This window comes from Equus przewalskii, chromosome 6 (assembly GCF_037783145.1).
Source record: "Equus przewalskii isolate Varuska chromosome 6, EquPr2, whole genome shotgun sequence".
In the NCBI taxonomy this organism is placed as follows: Eukaryota; Metazoa; Chordata; class Mammalia; order Perissodactyla; family Equidae; genus Equus; species Equus przewalskii.
This window is the reverse complement of record NC_091836.1, coordinates 23,086,965-23,102,378: the sequence shown is the minus strand read 5'-3', so window position 1 is coordinate 23,102,378 and position 15,414 is coordinate 23,086,965. Positions and strand designations below refer to the sequence as shown.

General features: G+C 44.1%; 1 protein-coding gene across 3 annotated transcripts; it reads right to left on the bottom strand.

Annotated features, from left to right (window-relative positions):
• Positions 1-418: 418 nt before the first annotated feature.
• On the bottom strand, positions 419-5,018 carry LOC103558245 (nicotinamide N-methyltransferase-like). 3 transcript variants are annotated; one of them, XM_008531133.2, is made up of 3 exons: positions 4,785-5,018; positions 3,209-3,419; positions 419-2,031 (listed from the first exon to the last, which is right to left on the bottom strand). In XM_008531133.2, the coding sequence occupies exons 1-3, from the start codon at positions 4,933-4,935 to the stop codon at positions 1,602-1,604; spliced, it is 792 nt and encodes a 263-aa protein (XP_008529355.2). In that variant the 5' UTR covers positions 4,936-5,018; the 3' UTR covers positions 419-1,601. The 3 variants fall into 3 exon arrangements, with proteins under 3 accessions (XP_008529355.2, XP_008529356.2, XP_008529357.2); XM_008531134.2 differs by having other exon boundaries at positions 3,209-3,416; XM_008531135.2 differs by having other exon boundaries at positions 3,209-3,333; positions 4,785-4,993.
• Positions 5,019-15,414: the final 10,396 nt, after the last annotated feature.

Here is a 15,414-nt window from a genome sequence, read left to right as displayed (position 1 = left end):
CACACTTCATGCAGTGAGGTAGTGCATTGGGCAACTCGGTCCTGCCAGAGCACCTGCCCTGGACACCCTCCCCATACGCCAGCCCACCTTACTCTTCACCTTCTGCTTTCCGGCCCAGCCCAGCTTTATGGCCACATACTTCAGTGTACATTTGGAGCTCTCCTTGGAAGGAGTGTTAACACTCAGCCTCTGGGCCCGTCTACTGTAATCTTCTCCTGGCAGCTAACTCCTGAACTGAACTCAGCCTTCGGGAGTCAGCCTCACCTATGACTCATGTGGTGGCACCACAGATAGATCTGACCCACCCTCTACTACCATCGTCAGTGTGCACACACACACACACACGCACCTATTCACATACACACATGGGAATATACAGAGATGCACACACATTGGGTAGAATATAATCAAGGCCTTAGATGTTGCAACCATGTTTAGTGTGAGGCCCAGACCTGGGCAAAGGTTCTGACATGTAGCACAGTGCCTAGCTTTACGTAGGCACTCGACAAATATTTGTTGAATGAGTAAATTCCCTGTTTGCCCACCTCCCGCCCCCTACCAACTGTCACAGCTTTGGCATTTCTCTGCCCCCTTGAAGGGCTGGCCTATCCTACCATGCCAGGTGCCCAGTGTGTTAACAGTGCCCTAGAGGGACAGGGCCCTAACCTTTGTACCCAAGTGTCTTCAGTTTTTCTTGAAGTTCACCAAACACAGTATGTTAACTCCCTCGGGGTCTCGGCACATGCTCCTGGGAGTTCCTGCTCTTCATTCCCCTTCCTTCACCTGGCTGACTCGTGGCCACCCTTTAGATCTCTCTGATCTGCTGCTGATTTCTTGAAAAAGTCTTTCCCAAGTGCCCCATCCCTGTCCCAAACTGGGTTAGGTGGGTTCCAGTGGACAAAGAGGGAAAACAACTTCTCAAGCTCTCTTCAGAACTGCTTATTACACGCATATATAGGGTCAGCCAAAACCTGTACACACACAGTGTTCAGGTAGTTCTCTACCAAGTGTATTCATGTTATATTTTTCGGGTCTCATAATAACCCTGGGGAGGGATGTTATTATCTCCATTTCAGAGATGGGGAAACTGAGGCTCTGAGATATTGACAATCCAGCTATAGTCACAAGAACAAGTTAGCCAGAGAGCCAAGTATCAAATCCGTGTCTCCTGACACGGGGCCTGTGTTCTTTTCCTCTCCTGGGGCGGGGCTGCAGCATTAGCGGGGTGAGGATACAGCGGGTGGATGAGCTCAGAAGCTGTGCAGTCCCGAATTATCTAAAATAGGAGATCGTGGGGGACTCCACCCTCTTCACTCCACACAACCCTGAGGAGCCCTCAAAACCAGAGGAGGCACAGCTTTATTTCTCTGGTCCAATTCTTTCCCCAACCCTCGGCTATTAGTGGAGTATATCATAAACCTCTCTGTTTGAGCTAAACATCCCTGTTTACCTGGCAATCATGTACAATAAGACTCTAAAAGCATTTGCTGGTAAGAGCTCTAAATGAAACTGGCTAAATGAAGAGGCAAGCAAATGAGGTGGCAGAATGACAGGTGGCAGTCTGCCCCTGCTCGCTCCTGGCTCCTTCCAGGTCTGCTGCATCAGTCCCTTCTCCGGGCCACAAGGAAGAACATGCCCGTGTAGTCTGAGCGGTCGTCTGAGCCCTCAGCAGGCTGCTGAGCCTTCTCCAGCTTCTCAATGGTGAAGCCCGTCTCCTGCAGGGCCTCCAGCAGGAATTTCTCCTCCAGGGGCAGTGCGGAGAACCTCTTGTCACCCACCATGTAAAAGGTGGTCTCAAAGCCCCCGCTCAGCACCAGATGGCCCCTGGGCTGGAGCAGGGTCCTGAGGTGGCGCAGGGCTGCCCGGCAGGCCCCCAGGGTGGGGCAGGCAGCCTCGAGGCACAGCAAGGAAATGAGGCAGTCGGCGGGAGGCAGGACTGCGGGTTCCAGGGGCCGTTCTTTCAGAATGTCACACTTGAGCACCTGGCGGACAGTTCTCCTTAGCCGCTCCTCCTTCTCAGCCCACTTGTCTCTGGAGTGAAGAGGAAAGAGTGGCCAGCTGGGTCATGCTCATCGTGTGAGATGCAGACAGCACCCCTAGTCATTCCCTGCCTTTTTCACACAGACTCCCAGAATATGAGGTTGCCAGTTTTACAGATGAAGAAACTGAGTCCCAGAGAGAGAGGGGGTCATGAAGCCAGCTGTTGACAAGGTCAAGCCTGGGACCTGCTGACCCTGTGGTCAGTGCTCCTTCCACCTGCAGGCCCTCTCCTGCTTGTACTCCCGGCAGTTAGCCCATTCTCGTTCAGCTAGGTCCGCGCTTAACACGACTCAGGCAAGGGCAACAAGAAAGGGCAAGTCTGCCTGGGGTCAGCTGAGGAGAACTACAAAGCGAGCTTGGTAGACTTGGTTGGGGACCCCCAGTCTCTCCAATACCTTTCCCTCCCGTGTCCCCCGGCCACTCCACTCAACCTCCTCATCACCACACTCGTTTTCTTCTCCCCTGTACCTGTTCTCAGGATGTGGGGTTCACTCATATTGAGGTGTGAATAAGGACTAGTAATTAAAAGGTTTACTCTTTCCAGTTCTGCATTTTAAAAAAGTCCTAGTCTTAAGTAAAAGGAATAAGAATTCACTGTACAACTTCAATCACGTTACCTAACTAGGGAGAGTCATATTTTGGGAGTGGAGGTGTTATGGTCGACCTTCCTGGTGCCCTGAGATTACACAAGGTAAGTAAATTCTGTTCCACCTGCATGCGAGATTGGTCTTAACTCTGTCCCCCACCTCATGTGGTCCACAGAAAAATTACACAAGCTTGGAGCCACCTGGAGGTTGGAATTGGAACAACAGGTGTCCCAGCCAATCAGAATGGGTGCCCGCCATAAACAACCAGCGGGCAGCTGCCCTGCCATTCCATAGCTGCTTGGGCTCATACCTTGGCATTCTGGGTAGGCTTTCGTGACAGTTTCTTTCTGGCTCCGTGTCTGTCTCTACTCATCTATTTCTGTTCCCTCTTTTGGTCTTTATAGGACTCATATCTCACTCTTCCTCCTTTCTTCTTCTTAGGGCCCCACTGACTTCCTTACTTCTTAGTTTCCATCTGCCTTGCCATTTCTACGTGAGTCCTCTGGAAAATTCTTGATTCAGAGAGCTAAGTGAAGCTCCTGGTATCATGAAGTTCCCAAAAGAAACAACAAACCCCTTACCTGCTCCCCTCAAGCTGACATACGTATTTCACCACTGGAGACCAGTCAAATGCCCCTGGCATCTTTTTTAGCCACTTTTCCAGCTCCAGGCGGTTCTTGTCTGTGTAGTCGGTGGCGATGATCTCCTGGAAAGACTCGCAGGCGGAGAGAAGCTGATAAATGGTGGGCCCAGAGCCAATGTCAATCAGGAGTTTGCCTTTCAGTCCACCTGCTTTAGAACAGGAACATTCTAGATTATCTGTACCAAAGCATGGCTCTGAGGTCCACACTTGCCAAAAGGCTGCACTCTCTCTATCCCATTTGGAGAGGCTGTAGCGAGTTGGCCATCTGGGAATGTAAACTCCAGGAATCTTGCCTGCACTGACAGCCTCGGGCACCACGTAGCACAGTCCTGGGCACTGAGTACGGATAGTTTGGGGAGGAGGGGAGAGTTTGGAACAGAAGAGTTTGTTTGGGTGGCGGGCAACTAGTAGAGAACCGACTTTGCCATTTCAACTGCCAATTCACCCTCTCAATAAGTGTTCACAGAAGAAATCTGGTCACATTCCTGAGGACCCTGGCTTCCCTATTCCAAGCACTTTTTGCTGAAGGGCCCTGTGGCCCCACTGAGATCATCTATAACATTCCGAGAACAATCAGCAAACATTTATGGAGCACCAACTGTATTCCCACAAACTTGCCTGGCAGTGTGTGGACTAAAGGAGAATATAGGGCCTGTTCACAGAGCCCTTGGTCTCCCCTCTGTATCCTGCCTTCTCTCCAGCCAGGGAGAGACTGGGTTAACACAAAATATGCCCACCTGGCCAAGGGCTTCCGAGGTAAACCTCATGGCAACAAGGAGAGGAAACTAGCTGGACCCAAGGGTTCCAACTACCTGCTGAACTTCACCTGCTCATTTGCTCCTGGATGCTCTTGTTACCTTTTGTTTGTTCCCCGTTCATGTGTTTTATCCATAGGGAATGGTGGCAGATAAATTCAGGCAGCCACCAAAGGTTTAAGAAAATTTTACGGCAGAAAATTTTTAATTGGGAAAACTCTAGCTATGGAGTTAGATGTTCTTCTCATGTGAATCATGAAAAGATACCTATTATTTGATTTAATGGTCCAGCCTGCCTAGCACCATTCTTCCCCTAGGGGCAAATCTGAGAGCCACTCGCCCAGGATGTTTTTGTTGTCCTCAGTGGTAATCAGGCAGAAGAGCGAACTTTGGGACTTTGGAGCAAGGCTTCCCACACTTCATGATGCGCATGTAGCTTCTTTTGTCAGGGAGACGGAGAAGGCAGGCCCGCTCAGGACCATCAAAGACCACAGTTCTTAGATTTCATGGGAGGAGAAAATCTTGACCTCAGAGACCGCAGAAACTGAGGGCATCTCACCATGTACCATACATTAAGTATATATAAAATCTTCCTGTAGGGCAGTTTCACACTCTCTGAAGGTCCAAAGTTCCTGTCAATCGTCTGACCGCCCTGCTCCACCCCCACCCCAAACCTGCCCTACAGTTGAAAAACACCAGCATCTGATTTAAGATTCGCATGGCCACCCAACCTCCCCCAGGGTTGAAGGAGCCCAGCACCTGATTTAAAAGTGGCATTGTAGTGTTTTAGCAGAAAATGGAGGAATTCATCACTCAAAGGATTCTGGCCCAACTTGAAGTAGTCCAGGTAGGCTGTGGGTTCAAAATTCGCCTGATAGACATCAGGCACCGTGGATTCCTGAAAAGCCATGGGGAGCAGTGAGGAAGGAAGGAACCCTGGGTTTGTCTGGGAAGGAACCCTGGACACTGGCCCTTCTTGATAAAGCTTAGGCTTAGTCACTCCCCCTGGCCCTCAAACGCTTAGATGACCAGACAGCCAATGAAGGACGTTTCCTAAACCCTCCGCCCTTCGGCCATTCACCTTTGTCACACTCGCCTCCTCTTCTCCGCCTCTCCAGGTCCCTCCTCTAGCGACACCACCCTCCACTCCTACGCTGGCCCCCGGGCTTTTCAGTAGCTTTGGCTTGTATGGAAGGGTTTCTAGTCCCTTTTGCTCCACTGTATTGTACCCTTTCCTACAGTGGTTTTTCAAACTATTTAAAAAGCATTCCTAATTTTTTTTTGTTACCTTTTATTAAGATTATGATAGTTTACAACCTTGTGAAATTTCAGTTGTACATTATTGTGTCAGTCATATTGTGGGTGCACCACTTCACCCTTTGTGCCCATCCCCACCCCCCCACCCTTTCCCCTGGTAACCACTAATCTGTTCTCTTTGTCCATGTGTTTAACTTCCACATATGAGTGGAATCATACAGAGATAGTCTTTCTCTATCTGGCTTATTTCACTCAACATAATACCCTCAAGGTCCATCCATGTTGTTGTGAATGGGATGGTTTTATCCTTTTTTATGGCTGAGTAGTATTCCATTGTATATGTATATACCATATCTTCTTTATCCCAGTCATCAGTTGATGGGCACTTAGGTTGCTTCCATGTCTTGGCTATTGTAAATAATGCTGCAATGAACATAGGGGTGCATGGGTCTCTTGGAATTGCTGATTTCAAGTTCTTTGGATAGATACCCAGTAGTGGGATGGCTGGGTCATATGGTATTTCTATTTTTAATTTTTTGAGAAATCTCCATAATGTTTTCCATAGTGGCTGCACCAGTTTGCATTCTCACCAGCAGTGTAGGAGGGTTCCCTTTTCTCCACATCCTCTCCAACATTTGTCACTTTTTGTTTTGGTTATTTTTGCCATTCTAACGGGTGTAAGGTGATATCTTAATATAGTTTTGATTTGCATTTGCCTGATGATCAGTGATGATGAGCATCTTTTCAAGTGCCTATTGCCCATCCGTATATCTTCTTTGGAGAAATGTCTGTTCATGTCCCCTGCCCATTTTTTGATCAGGTTGTTTGATTTTTTGTTGTTGAGTTGTGTGTGTTCTTTATATAGTATGGAGATTAACCCTTTGCCGGATATACGACTTGCAAATATTTTTTCCCAATTGGTGGGTTGTTTTTTGTTTCAATCCTGTTTTCTCTTGCCTTGAAGAAGCTCTTTAGTCTGACGAAGTTCCATTTGTTTTTTCTTTCTATTGTTTCCCTTGTCTGAGAAGACATGGTGTCCTATGATCCTTTTAATACAGATGCCAAAGAGTGTACTGCCTATATTTTCTTCTAGAAGGCTTATAGTTTCAGGTCTTATCCTTAGGTTTTTGATCCATTCTGAGTTTATTTTTGTGAATGGTGAAAAAGAATGGTCAATTTTCATTCTTTTACATGTGGCTGTCCAGTTTTCCCAGCACCATTTGTTGAAGAGACTTTCTTTTCTCCATCGTATGCCCTCAGCTCCTTTGTTGAAGATTAGCTGTCCATAGATGTGTGGTTTTATTTCTGGGCTTTAAATTCTGTTCCAGTCATCTGTGCAGCTGTTTTTGTACCAGTACCATGCTGTTTTGATTACTGTAGCTTTGTAGTATGTTTTGAAGTCAGGGATTGTGATGCCTCCAGCTTTGTTCTTTTTCCTCAGGATTGCTTTAGCAATTCGGGGTCTTTTGTTGCCCCATATGAATTTTAGGATTCTTTGTTCTATTTCTGTAAATAATGTCATTGGGATTCTGATTGGGATAGCATTGAATCTGTAGATTGCTTTAGGTAGTATGGACATTTTAACTATGTTTATTCTTCCAATCCATGTGCATGGAATGTCTTTCCATCTCTTTATGTCATCATCAGTTTCTTTCAGGAAAATCTTGTAGTTTTCATTGTATAGGTCTTTCACTTCCTTGGTTAAATTTACCCCAAAGTATTTTATTCTTTTTGTTGCGACTGTGAATGGGATTGTGTTCTTGAGTTCTTTTTCTGTTAGTTCGTTGTTAGAGTATAGAAATGCTACTGATTTAAAACATGCCTAATTTTTAAACTAAATTCCCTATGAGCCCCAGTACATATGAGCAATAATAGGATGGAGATGCCTTAGTTGGTTTTTAATCTTTAGTGTTCTCTGAACTACACTCTCCATCACAATGCTCTGGTTTCTGTCCTAGACTACTGAATGGATGTTGATAATATTTAGTAAAATATGGAAGACAAGAACAGGTTTTAGTTGAGGAGTGAGGAGGATGAGAAGATGAGAAGAGATGGGTTTAGTTTGGAGCACACTCAATTTGAGGCTGAAAAGTCTAATCTAACCCAGATGCAAGTCTAGAACTCTCAGAGAGATCTGAGCTGGAGCTACAGATGTTGTGGGCTGAGTGTGCAAAACATACTTGTTCCATAACTGAACTGAATTTCTTCTTCGAGTCTCATTCAAATGGGTGGTAGACATTAAATCTCAGTCACTTAGAGTCTTCCTTCACCAGGGGTGGGGTGGGGAACTTACCTGGTGCCAGGCAAGGGGGCTGGCATTTGTCTGTGCTGCTGGCACCTCCTGAGATGACACTGCATGATCTGGTCCCAGATCACTGATTAACACGGGTTTCAACATCCCGTTTACCCAACCTCTGTGCCTGTAACTCTTTCTCTCTGCCTTATTTCCATTCCCCACTCAAGAGCAATGGAAATCACTCTCCCCCTCCTCACAATGCTTTGGGCTGCAAAACCACCACAGTAACATTTCTTCTGCTCTGGCACCAGGTTGAGAGTAGGGACAAGTCTGGGGTCTTGACAATTCCTAGCCCATATTCAAGGAAAGGACACATTTCCTATGTACGTGGTTTCCTAAGTAAATAATGATAGAGAAGAAATAAACGTGTAATCAATAATACAAATTTGAACTCTGTATATTGAACTCTGTAATCTGAAAACAGAGGTATACTTTTTTAAAAGCTATCCATGGAATATTAAAAAATAGACTGAATATAAAACCACAGAGAAATTATAAAACTTCCCCAAAGTAGAAATAATATAAAATAACATACAGTGATCAAAATACAATAAACTAGATTTAATTACAAAACCAGAAAACAAGAGACCCTACCACACAGAAATTTTTAAATTTTTCTCTTAAACACTTTTTGATCAAGGAGGAAACAAAAACAAAAATCAAAAATACATAGGGAAAAAATCCTACAACTAGACAAAAATAAAGCAGGGGAAGATTCATGATCTTAAATACTTATATTAATAAACAGAAAAAATAAAGAATTAAGCATCCAAAATCAAGAAGTCAAAAAAGAATAACATACATTTAAAGAAAGCCTAAGGATGAAATTAATAAAAATAAAATCATGTCATCTGCAAAGAGTGACAATTTCACTTCTTCTTTTCCAATGTGGATCCCTTTTATTTCTTTTTCTTGCCTGATTGCTCTGGCTAGGACTTCCAATCCTACGGAGATGAGCAAGTGCAGATGGAGAATGTGACTGACACTTCCACAAACTTGGCTGTGAAAGAGAGGAAAGACATCAGGTGGCAGCTAAAAGTGGATGATCCTTAGATAGAAAGAGAAAAACACTAAATATTTTGACAGTAGAGGAAAAGGCAAGGGTGGGTGCCAATACAAGTCAAATTTATAGGAATGAGAAGGAAACTGAGAGTTCACAGCTGGAAATTGTGTTTTTCCTGAAAATAACAAGAAGGAAGGTACAAGTGTTTGAGATTAGAGGAGAAAACCAACAGCAAATGGAAGGCAAACACTAGGGAAATACAGGATTATTAGGTATTGTCAAAGGTCCACATAACTTGGTAGGAGTTCAGTCTGCCCAGAAGTGTGATTTTCTCCATCATGCTAAAAATCTGGGTGCAGGAGAGTGAAGATACTGGATTGGTGTAATGTTGGGGTTTTCCTGGGCAGGTGGAACAGAAGGAAATGGCAATAAAGGTAGAAGAGACCACCGTCTCTTCATCTATTCAAAATGCATTCATTGAGCACCTATTATGTAAGATAACAGGTTAATGTTTAAGAACATAGGCTCTGCAGCTAACCTGCCTAGATTCAAAATCTAGCTCCTCTGTTCAGAACATATGTCCTTGGACAAGTTATTTAATCTTTTTTTGCCTCAGTTTTTTTCTGGAACTCATGAGGATAATAACCTACCTCAGGGAGCTGTTGAGAGGATTAAATGAGTTAATTCAAATAAAGAATTTAGAACAGAAACTTCACTTCTGGCCATGATGGAGTAACAAATATTGGAATTACTTTTCACCATAAACAACTACGAAACTGGACAAGATGCATGACACAACTGTTTGCAGGCGTTGGACAACAGGCAGTGCACAGCTGCAATTCCTGAGAGAAGGAAAACCCATAAAGGGAGCCCAGCATGAACCAGCTGTCTGCCTGGGGACAACTTCCTGACTACAGCACAGCAAGGTGGAACCCAAGAAGAGTCTAGCGTCATGCTGAGCTCAGAAGCAAAGATCAGAGTTTGGAGCTGCTAAAGCGAATGGAACTCTTGGGGTTGGCTGCCAGGAAGGAGGGAGTCATGTAGAGGGGCCACCAAAAGTCTTTGTGGGCATGTATGCATTTGCTGGAGCTGCCACAGCAAAGTACCACAAACTGGGGGCTTAAACAACAGGAATTTATTCTCTCACAATTGTGGAGGCCAGGAGTCTGAAATCAAGGTGTCAGCAGGATTGGTTTCTTCTGAGAGCTGTGAGGGAGAATCTGTTCCATGCCTCTTCCCTGGCATCTGGTGATTTGCTGTCAATCTTTGATATTCCTTGGCTTGTAGATGCAATACCTTGGTCTCTCCCTTTTCTTCACACGGCTTTCTCTCTGCGTATATGTCTCTGTGTGCAATTTCAACTTTTTATAAGCACACCCGTTATTCTGGATTAGGACCCACCCTAATGATCTCATTTTAACTTAATTTTCTCTATAAGGACCCTTTTTCCAAATGAAGGTCACATTCTGAAGTATTGGGGGTTAGGACTTCAATGTATCTTTTTGGGGGAACACAATTTAACCCATAACAAGTTCTCTGTTGGGTTTTGGTCAAGAACTGGGCTGCACATGCACATGTTGAGACTTTGCAAGAGACTGCCTGCTATGGAGTTGAGAGAAGAATGGAAATACCAGAGGTCACATGGTGCTGGGAGTCATCATTCCAGCCCGAGTGGAAAGATCTTGTTGCAGCACGTATTATCTCAGCATTCAGCTGAGACACCAGAAAAGTCATGCTTTGGGAAGAAGGACCATGCCCTAGAATAAAGGCTACTTTAAAGTCACCCTAACACAGTCTAAAACCAAGCCTTGATAGGGGCAAGGAAAGCTTTTGATAAATTAATTCCCTGTCGCAACAAAACACAACACTCTTTAAAGGAAAACACCATAATCCAGACTCCTTCTGACAGATCACTCACAATATAGCCTACAATAAAAAAATTACTAGATACACCAAGAAGCAGAAAAGTGTTACCCACGAAAATAAAAGGTATCAATGGAAACAGGCCCTGAGATGATCTAGATGTTTAAATAACTTTAAAACAGTTATAATAAACGTGTTCAAGGAATTAAAGAAAAATATAGTCTTAAGAAGGAAACAGGGAATCTCAACAGAGAAGTGGAAACTTCTTTTTAAGGAAATTCTAGACTGAAAATACAATGTCTGAAATGAAGAATTCACTGGGTGGTTTTAACAGCAGATTGGAGATGGCAGAAGTAAGAGTCCAAGAACTTGAAGACAGAGCCGTAAAAATTACTCAGTCTGAAGAAGAGAGAGAAAAAAAGATTGAGACAAAATGAACAGAGCCTCAGTAACCTGTGGAAAAAAATAAAGCTGTTGAACATATATGTAATTAGAATCCTTGAAGGAAAGGAAGGAGAGAATGGGGTAGAAACATATATATGAAGAAAAAAGGTCAAAACTTTCCCAAATGTGGTGAAACACATCAACTTACAGCTTCAAGAAACTCAGCAAACCCCCAAGCAAAGAAAGTCACACCTAGGCACACCATAGTTAAACTTCTGAAAATCGTGCAATCATCCAGAGAAAAATGACATATTACATACAGGAGAACAATGATGTAACTCATGGCTGAGTTCTCATCAGAAATAGTGGAAACCAGGAGATAAAGGACAACATCCTTAAAGCTCTAAACAAACAAAATAGCCGTCAACCCAGAATTCCATATCCAGCAAAAACAGTCTGCAAAAATGAGGATGAAATAAAGACATGTTCAGATAAGTGAAAACTGAGAGAATTTGTTACCAATAACCCTGCAGTGCAAGAAATACTTCCTTTGAAGCTGTTCAGGCTAAAGGAAAATGATACCTGGTGGCAACTCAGATCTACAGGAAGGAATCAAGAAGCCTAGAAATGGTGAGTTCTAGGTTTCCCTACCTCAATTTGCCTCCGGCTTCCTCCAGGCCTTCAATCACCTTTTCTCCCCCTGCAGCCTTAAATACATCTGTTAGGAAATTTTCTTTTCCTGAGCCCCCAGGGATCCAAGAGGACCACAGGAAGAATGGAAGACTTGACTGCTGACATAACTTGTTTGCTTGCTCCACAACTAATTTGGGAGGGTTCCACTGGTCACATTGTAGAGAAAAAAAATTAGCCCAGGTGAACCAGGCAAACCTCTCTCCAAGAAGGCTTTGGGGTCATGACAAAGAATGCTATAGAAGAAGGGAGCTTTTCACGATATCTGGAAGGTCTGCACAGGGAACTCCTTGGGAAGCCTTGGGCAAAGGACGGGCTGAACAGACCCCAGAGCAGGAACCCACAGATGGGAGTCCAAGAAAAACCACGGGGCTGCAAGAAGCAAATAGTAGAACTTCTATTTTTATTTACTTGTTAAATTTTTAAAAAAATTTATTTTAGTGTATTTTATACTTAATATGGTAGTACAGTGGTACATGTATATAATGCATAAATAAACACACAAATATTGGGATGCATATTCAAAACTTTAATGAAAATTGTGCAAAAGCTATAAAGGTGGAATATGACTGACCCCAAAGGAATTGTAATCTGCGGGCAGAAATTGCTTTACAAATTTTATCTCAGGACTGACTCCATTGGTGTATTCTACAAGGTTTCTGATGAGGATCTGTGAATTGGCTACATCATCTGTATTTAAAATACAGACTCCCACGTACCATGCCCACAGGTTCTGATTCAGAAGGTCTGGATAGGGAACCAGATATTTGAGTGTATGTTCAAGGAGCAGAACAAAACTCCATGGGTTTGGTGCACAGCTGGTCTGGGAACCGTGGTAAGTATGGCGTATGGGGATTGACCCTCTCTCAACAGCCTCAGAGGAAGCAAGATAGAGAGGGAATTTTGTGAAGTGGGAGGATTGTACAGATGTTCTGCCCAGCTGGAGGAGGCTGGGCAAGGGACTAAAACAAGAGCTATAATTAGCTGATCTGAGGGTTCCTTTCAGCTGTCACACCAGAGATCCTGTAAGAGGGAGAAAGGCCACTGCTGCTCTCCTACATAGCTCCTGATGCCTCAGAGAGGCCAGTGATGTCACCACTCTACTGAGCCAAAGCAGGGTCGACCAGATGACTCTACTCCACAAGTTCTTTTCAGACCATTTCCTCCTTTTTGCCCCCTGTACCCAGTCCCATTTGGGCCCTCATCATTTCCAACTGGATAGTTAATAATAACCACTTGTTTCTTTCACAAGTCAACAGCATGGGAGGAAGGAGATATTTAATAGAAATTACAAACCCAGGCAGTGAGTGGACCTAGTTTGGCTCCTAATTCAAACAGACCAACTTTAGAAAGTTATCTTTGAGGTAATCAGGAAAATCTGAATAAGGACTGAGGGACGATACTAAGAAATCACTGCTAATTTTCGAAAGTGTATGAATGCTATTGAAGTTATATAAGAAAAATTCATTTTAAAAAATGCATACATTGAAGTATGTGGGGGGGAAGTGACATGATACCTGGGATTTTCTTTAAAATACTTCAACAGAAACAAAGGAAAGAAAAATGAAAGAAAAAGAAGGAAGGAAAGAAAGGATAGAGGAAGCAAGCATGGCAAAATCTTGATAATGTTGAATCTGAGGGATGGGTTTTGTAAGGGATTCATCATATTATTCTACTTTTGTGTATATTTGAAATTTTTCACTAAAAAAAGTGTTCAACAAAGAACTACAACTGTGTCTGGCACACGGTATTGTATGAGCATTGGCATTTGTTGTCATACCAACAGTGGGGCAAGTACCACTCTAAGCACCAAGGATACAGTGGCAAATGAGGCCAACTGGATCCTGGTTCTTGCAAAGGCTACAGGCAAGGGGGATGGGACATGGACCATGACAAGAAAACAAATAAAGAAAATATCAGATGGCGGTAAATGCTATGGGGGAAAAAAACTTGAGATGGGATGGTCGGGCAAGACCCCACCAAGGGGCAATATTTGAGCTGAGACCTGAATTATGTGTGAAAGAGGCAGCCAGGCAAAGATTTAGGGGGCAGAGGCTCTTGGCAGAGGGAACAGCACATGCAAAGACCTGTCCTCTCTGGGGGCAGATGGAAGGCAGTGAGGCTGAGAACAGTGGCAGGAGGAAAGTGGAAGGAGGTGGGTCAGAGAAGCAGACAGTGGCCAGATGATTTCACTGGCAGCAAGGAGAGCTTGGCTAGGAAAATGGAGCCCCATGATAGGCAGGAACTACACATTTAGGAAAAGTCTTGGCTGCAACAACTTGAAAGGCAGATCAAGTATATACTAAGCCTATAGCTCAAAGAGAAACTGTGGGGAAAGAACCAGAATGTTAGTGTGTGTTGGTTGTTCTCCAGTGTTTGTAGCAAGATATAATTATCAAGAGATGAATTCAGGAAAAAAAAAGACAAATTTCCAAGAAGAAATGAAAGAAAATTGGAGGAATCCAGTAATTTGTATTTTCTTGGATATAGGTAAGCTGACTTCTTCTATGCCCTAAATTATAGGAAATAAGACTGGAAAAGGCTTCCAGCAATAAAGGCTCATTATTCAAAATTCTCTTACAAAGGGATTCAGTCCTGTGGCACACATCAGATTAAGAGTGTTACCTTTCCCATCCACGCTGACTCTTTCAGATGGCCCCAAGATAGCCAACATGAAGTTGACAAGGAGGCTTGGATTTGAGGAAGAAAAAGGTTAATAATCCTGCACCCAGTGGAAGAGACAGGCACAGAGATGTGTGGACAAGGCTTCTGGTAAGAGCATGTTAAGTGTGAGATGCCTATTAGGTATTCAAATGTATGTGTCAGTTAAGCATCTGAGTCTGGAACTCAGTGGAAAACTCTAGACTCCCAAACTAAAATTTGAGGTCATGAGCACATACTAAAAGCCACAGAAGTGGATGAGACACCAGTGAGGGGAGGAGATAGACAAGGTAAGAGGGTCAAGGAAGCATTCAGAGCTGGTCTAATATAATATGCAAATTCCAGCAGAGCAAGAGGAAGCGGCCAAGGAGCCTGAGAGGCAGCAGCATGTGGGGGAGGGAAAAACCAGGAAAGCGTTTCTGGAAGGAGCCAGTTACGTCTAAAGCTGCTGAAAGATAAGTAAGATGAAGACAGCAAAGTAGCCATGTGTTTTGGAAAATAGAGCCCCTGATGAGCTTGGCGAGACCGTTTCAAGGAAGTGAAAGAGATAAAACTCAGATGAGAAGCTTTACCAAAAATGAAGACGACAGTGTCTATACACAACTATCTCGAGAATTTTGCTGTTCAGAGGAAGAGGATTTGGATGGTAACCGAAGGGGGCTGTGGGGTTAGGGAAAAGTTTATTCGAATGGGAGCCGTTGGCATGCCGATGGGAATAATCTGGTTGGGAGGGAGAAGTGAATGCAGCAGAGAGAAGAGAAAAGTGCACAGCAAAGAACTTGGAAAGACAGAGGATGAGACCCGGAGGGCAAGAAAGGGAGTGACCTTTGATACGAGGACAGCACGTGATCCCTTAGATACGTTACTAGGGACCCACTTTATGGGACTTCTGGGTGGTAGGGATTAAAGATGGCCCCTCTCTCCTGAGAGCAGGCAGGCAGAGAGCTGGGCTAATGTAAGGTCGTTCTTGGTGCTTATTTTCTTTTGTTTTGTCCTTGAGACTTCAGAGAATCTAATTTAAATATTGCAGCCCGGTCTCAGCTGTGCTCTGGGAACTGAGGGAAAGGTCAAGGTCCTGTGCCTGGGATAGGGCGTTAAGGAGGAATGCTAATTGCCAAGAGATTTCTGAGAATAAGGTGAAAATCAGTCAAGTCAAACTTGTCCAGCCCCCACCCCCTTACTCCTGCCATTTTGTGACTCCCTCCCTTCCCAAATGGGGACTTCTTAGGGAAAGC

Coding starts and splice junctions, on each gene's coding strand:
- LOC103558245 (XM_008531133.2), bottom strand. CDS start 4,935: ATGGCTTTTCAGGAATCCACGGTGCCTGATGTCTATCAGGCGAATTTT. Junction 3,420..4,784: donor CAATGCCACTTTTAAATCAG/GTGCTGGGCTCC, acceptor CCTGTTCTAAAG/CAGGTGGACTGAAAGGCAAA. Junction 2,032..3,208: donor TGTCAGCTTGAGGGGAGCAG/GTAAGGGGTTTG, acceptor TCTTCACTCCAG/AGACAAGTGGGCTGAGAAGG.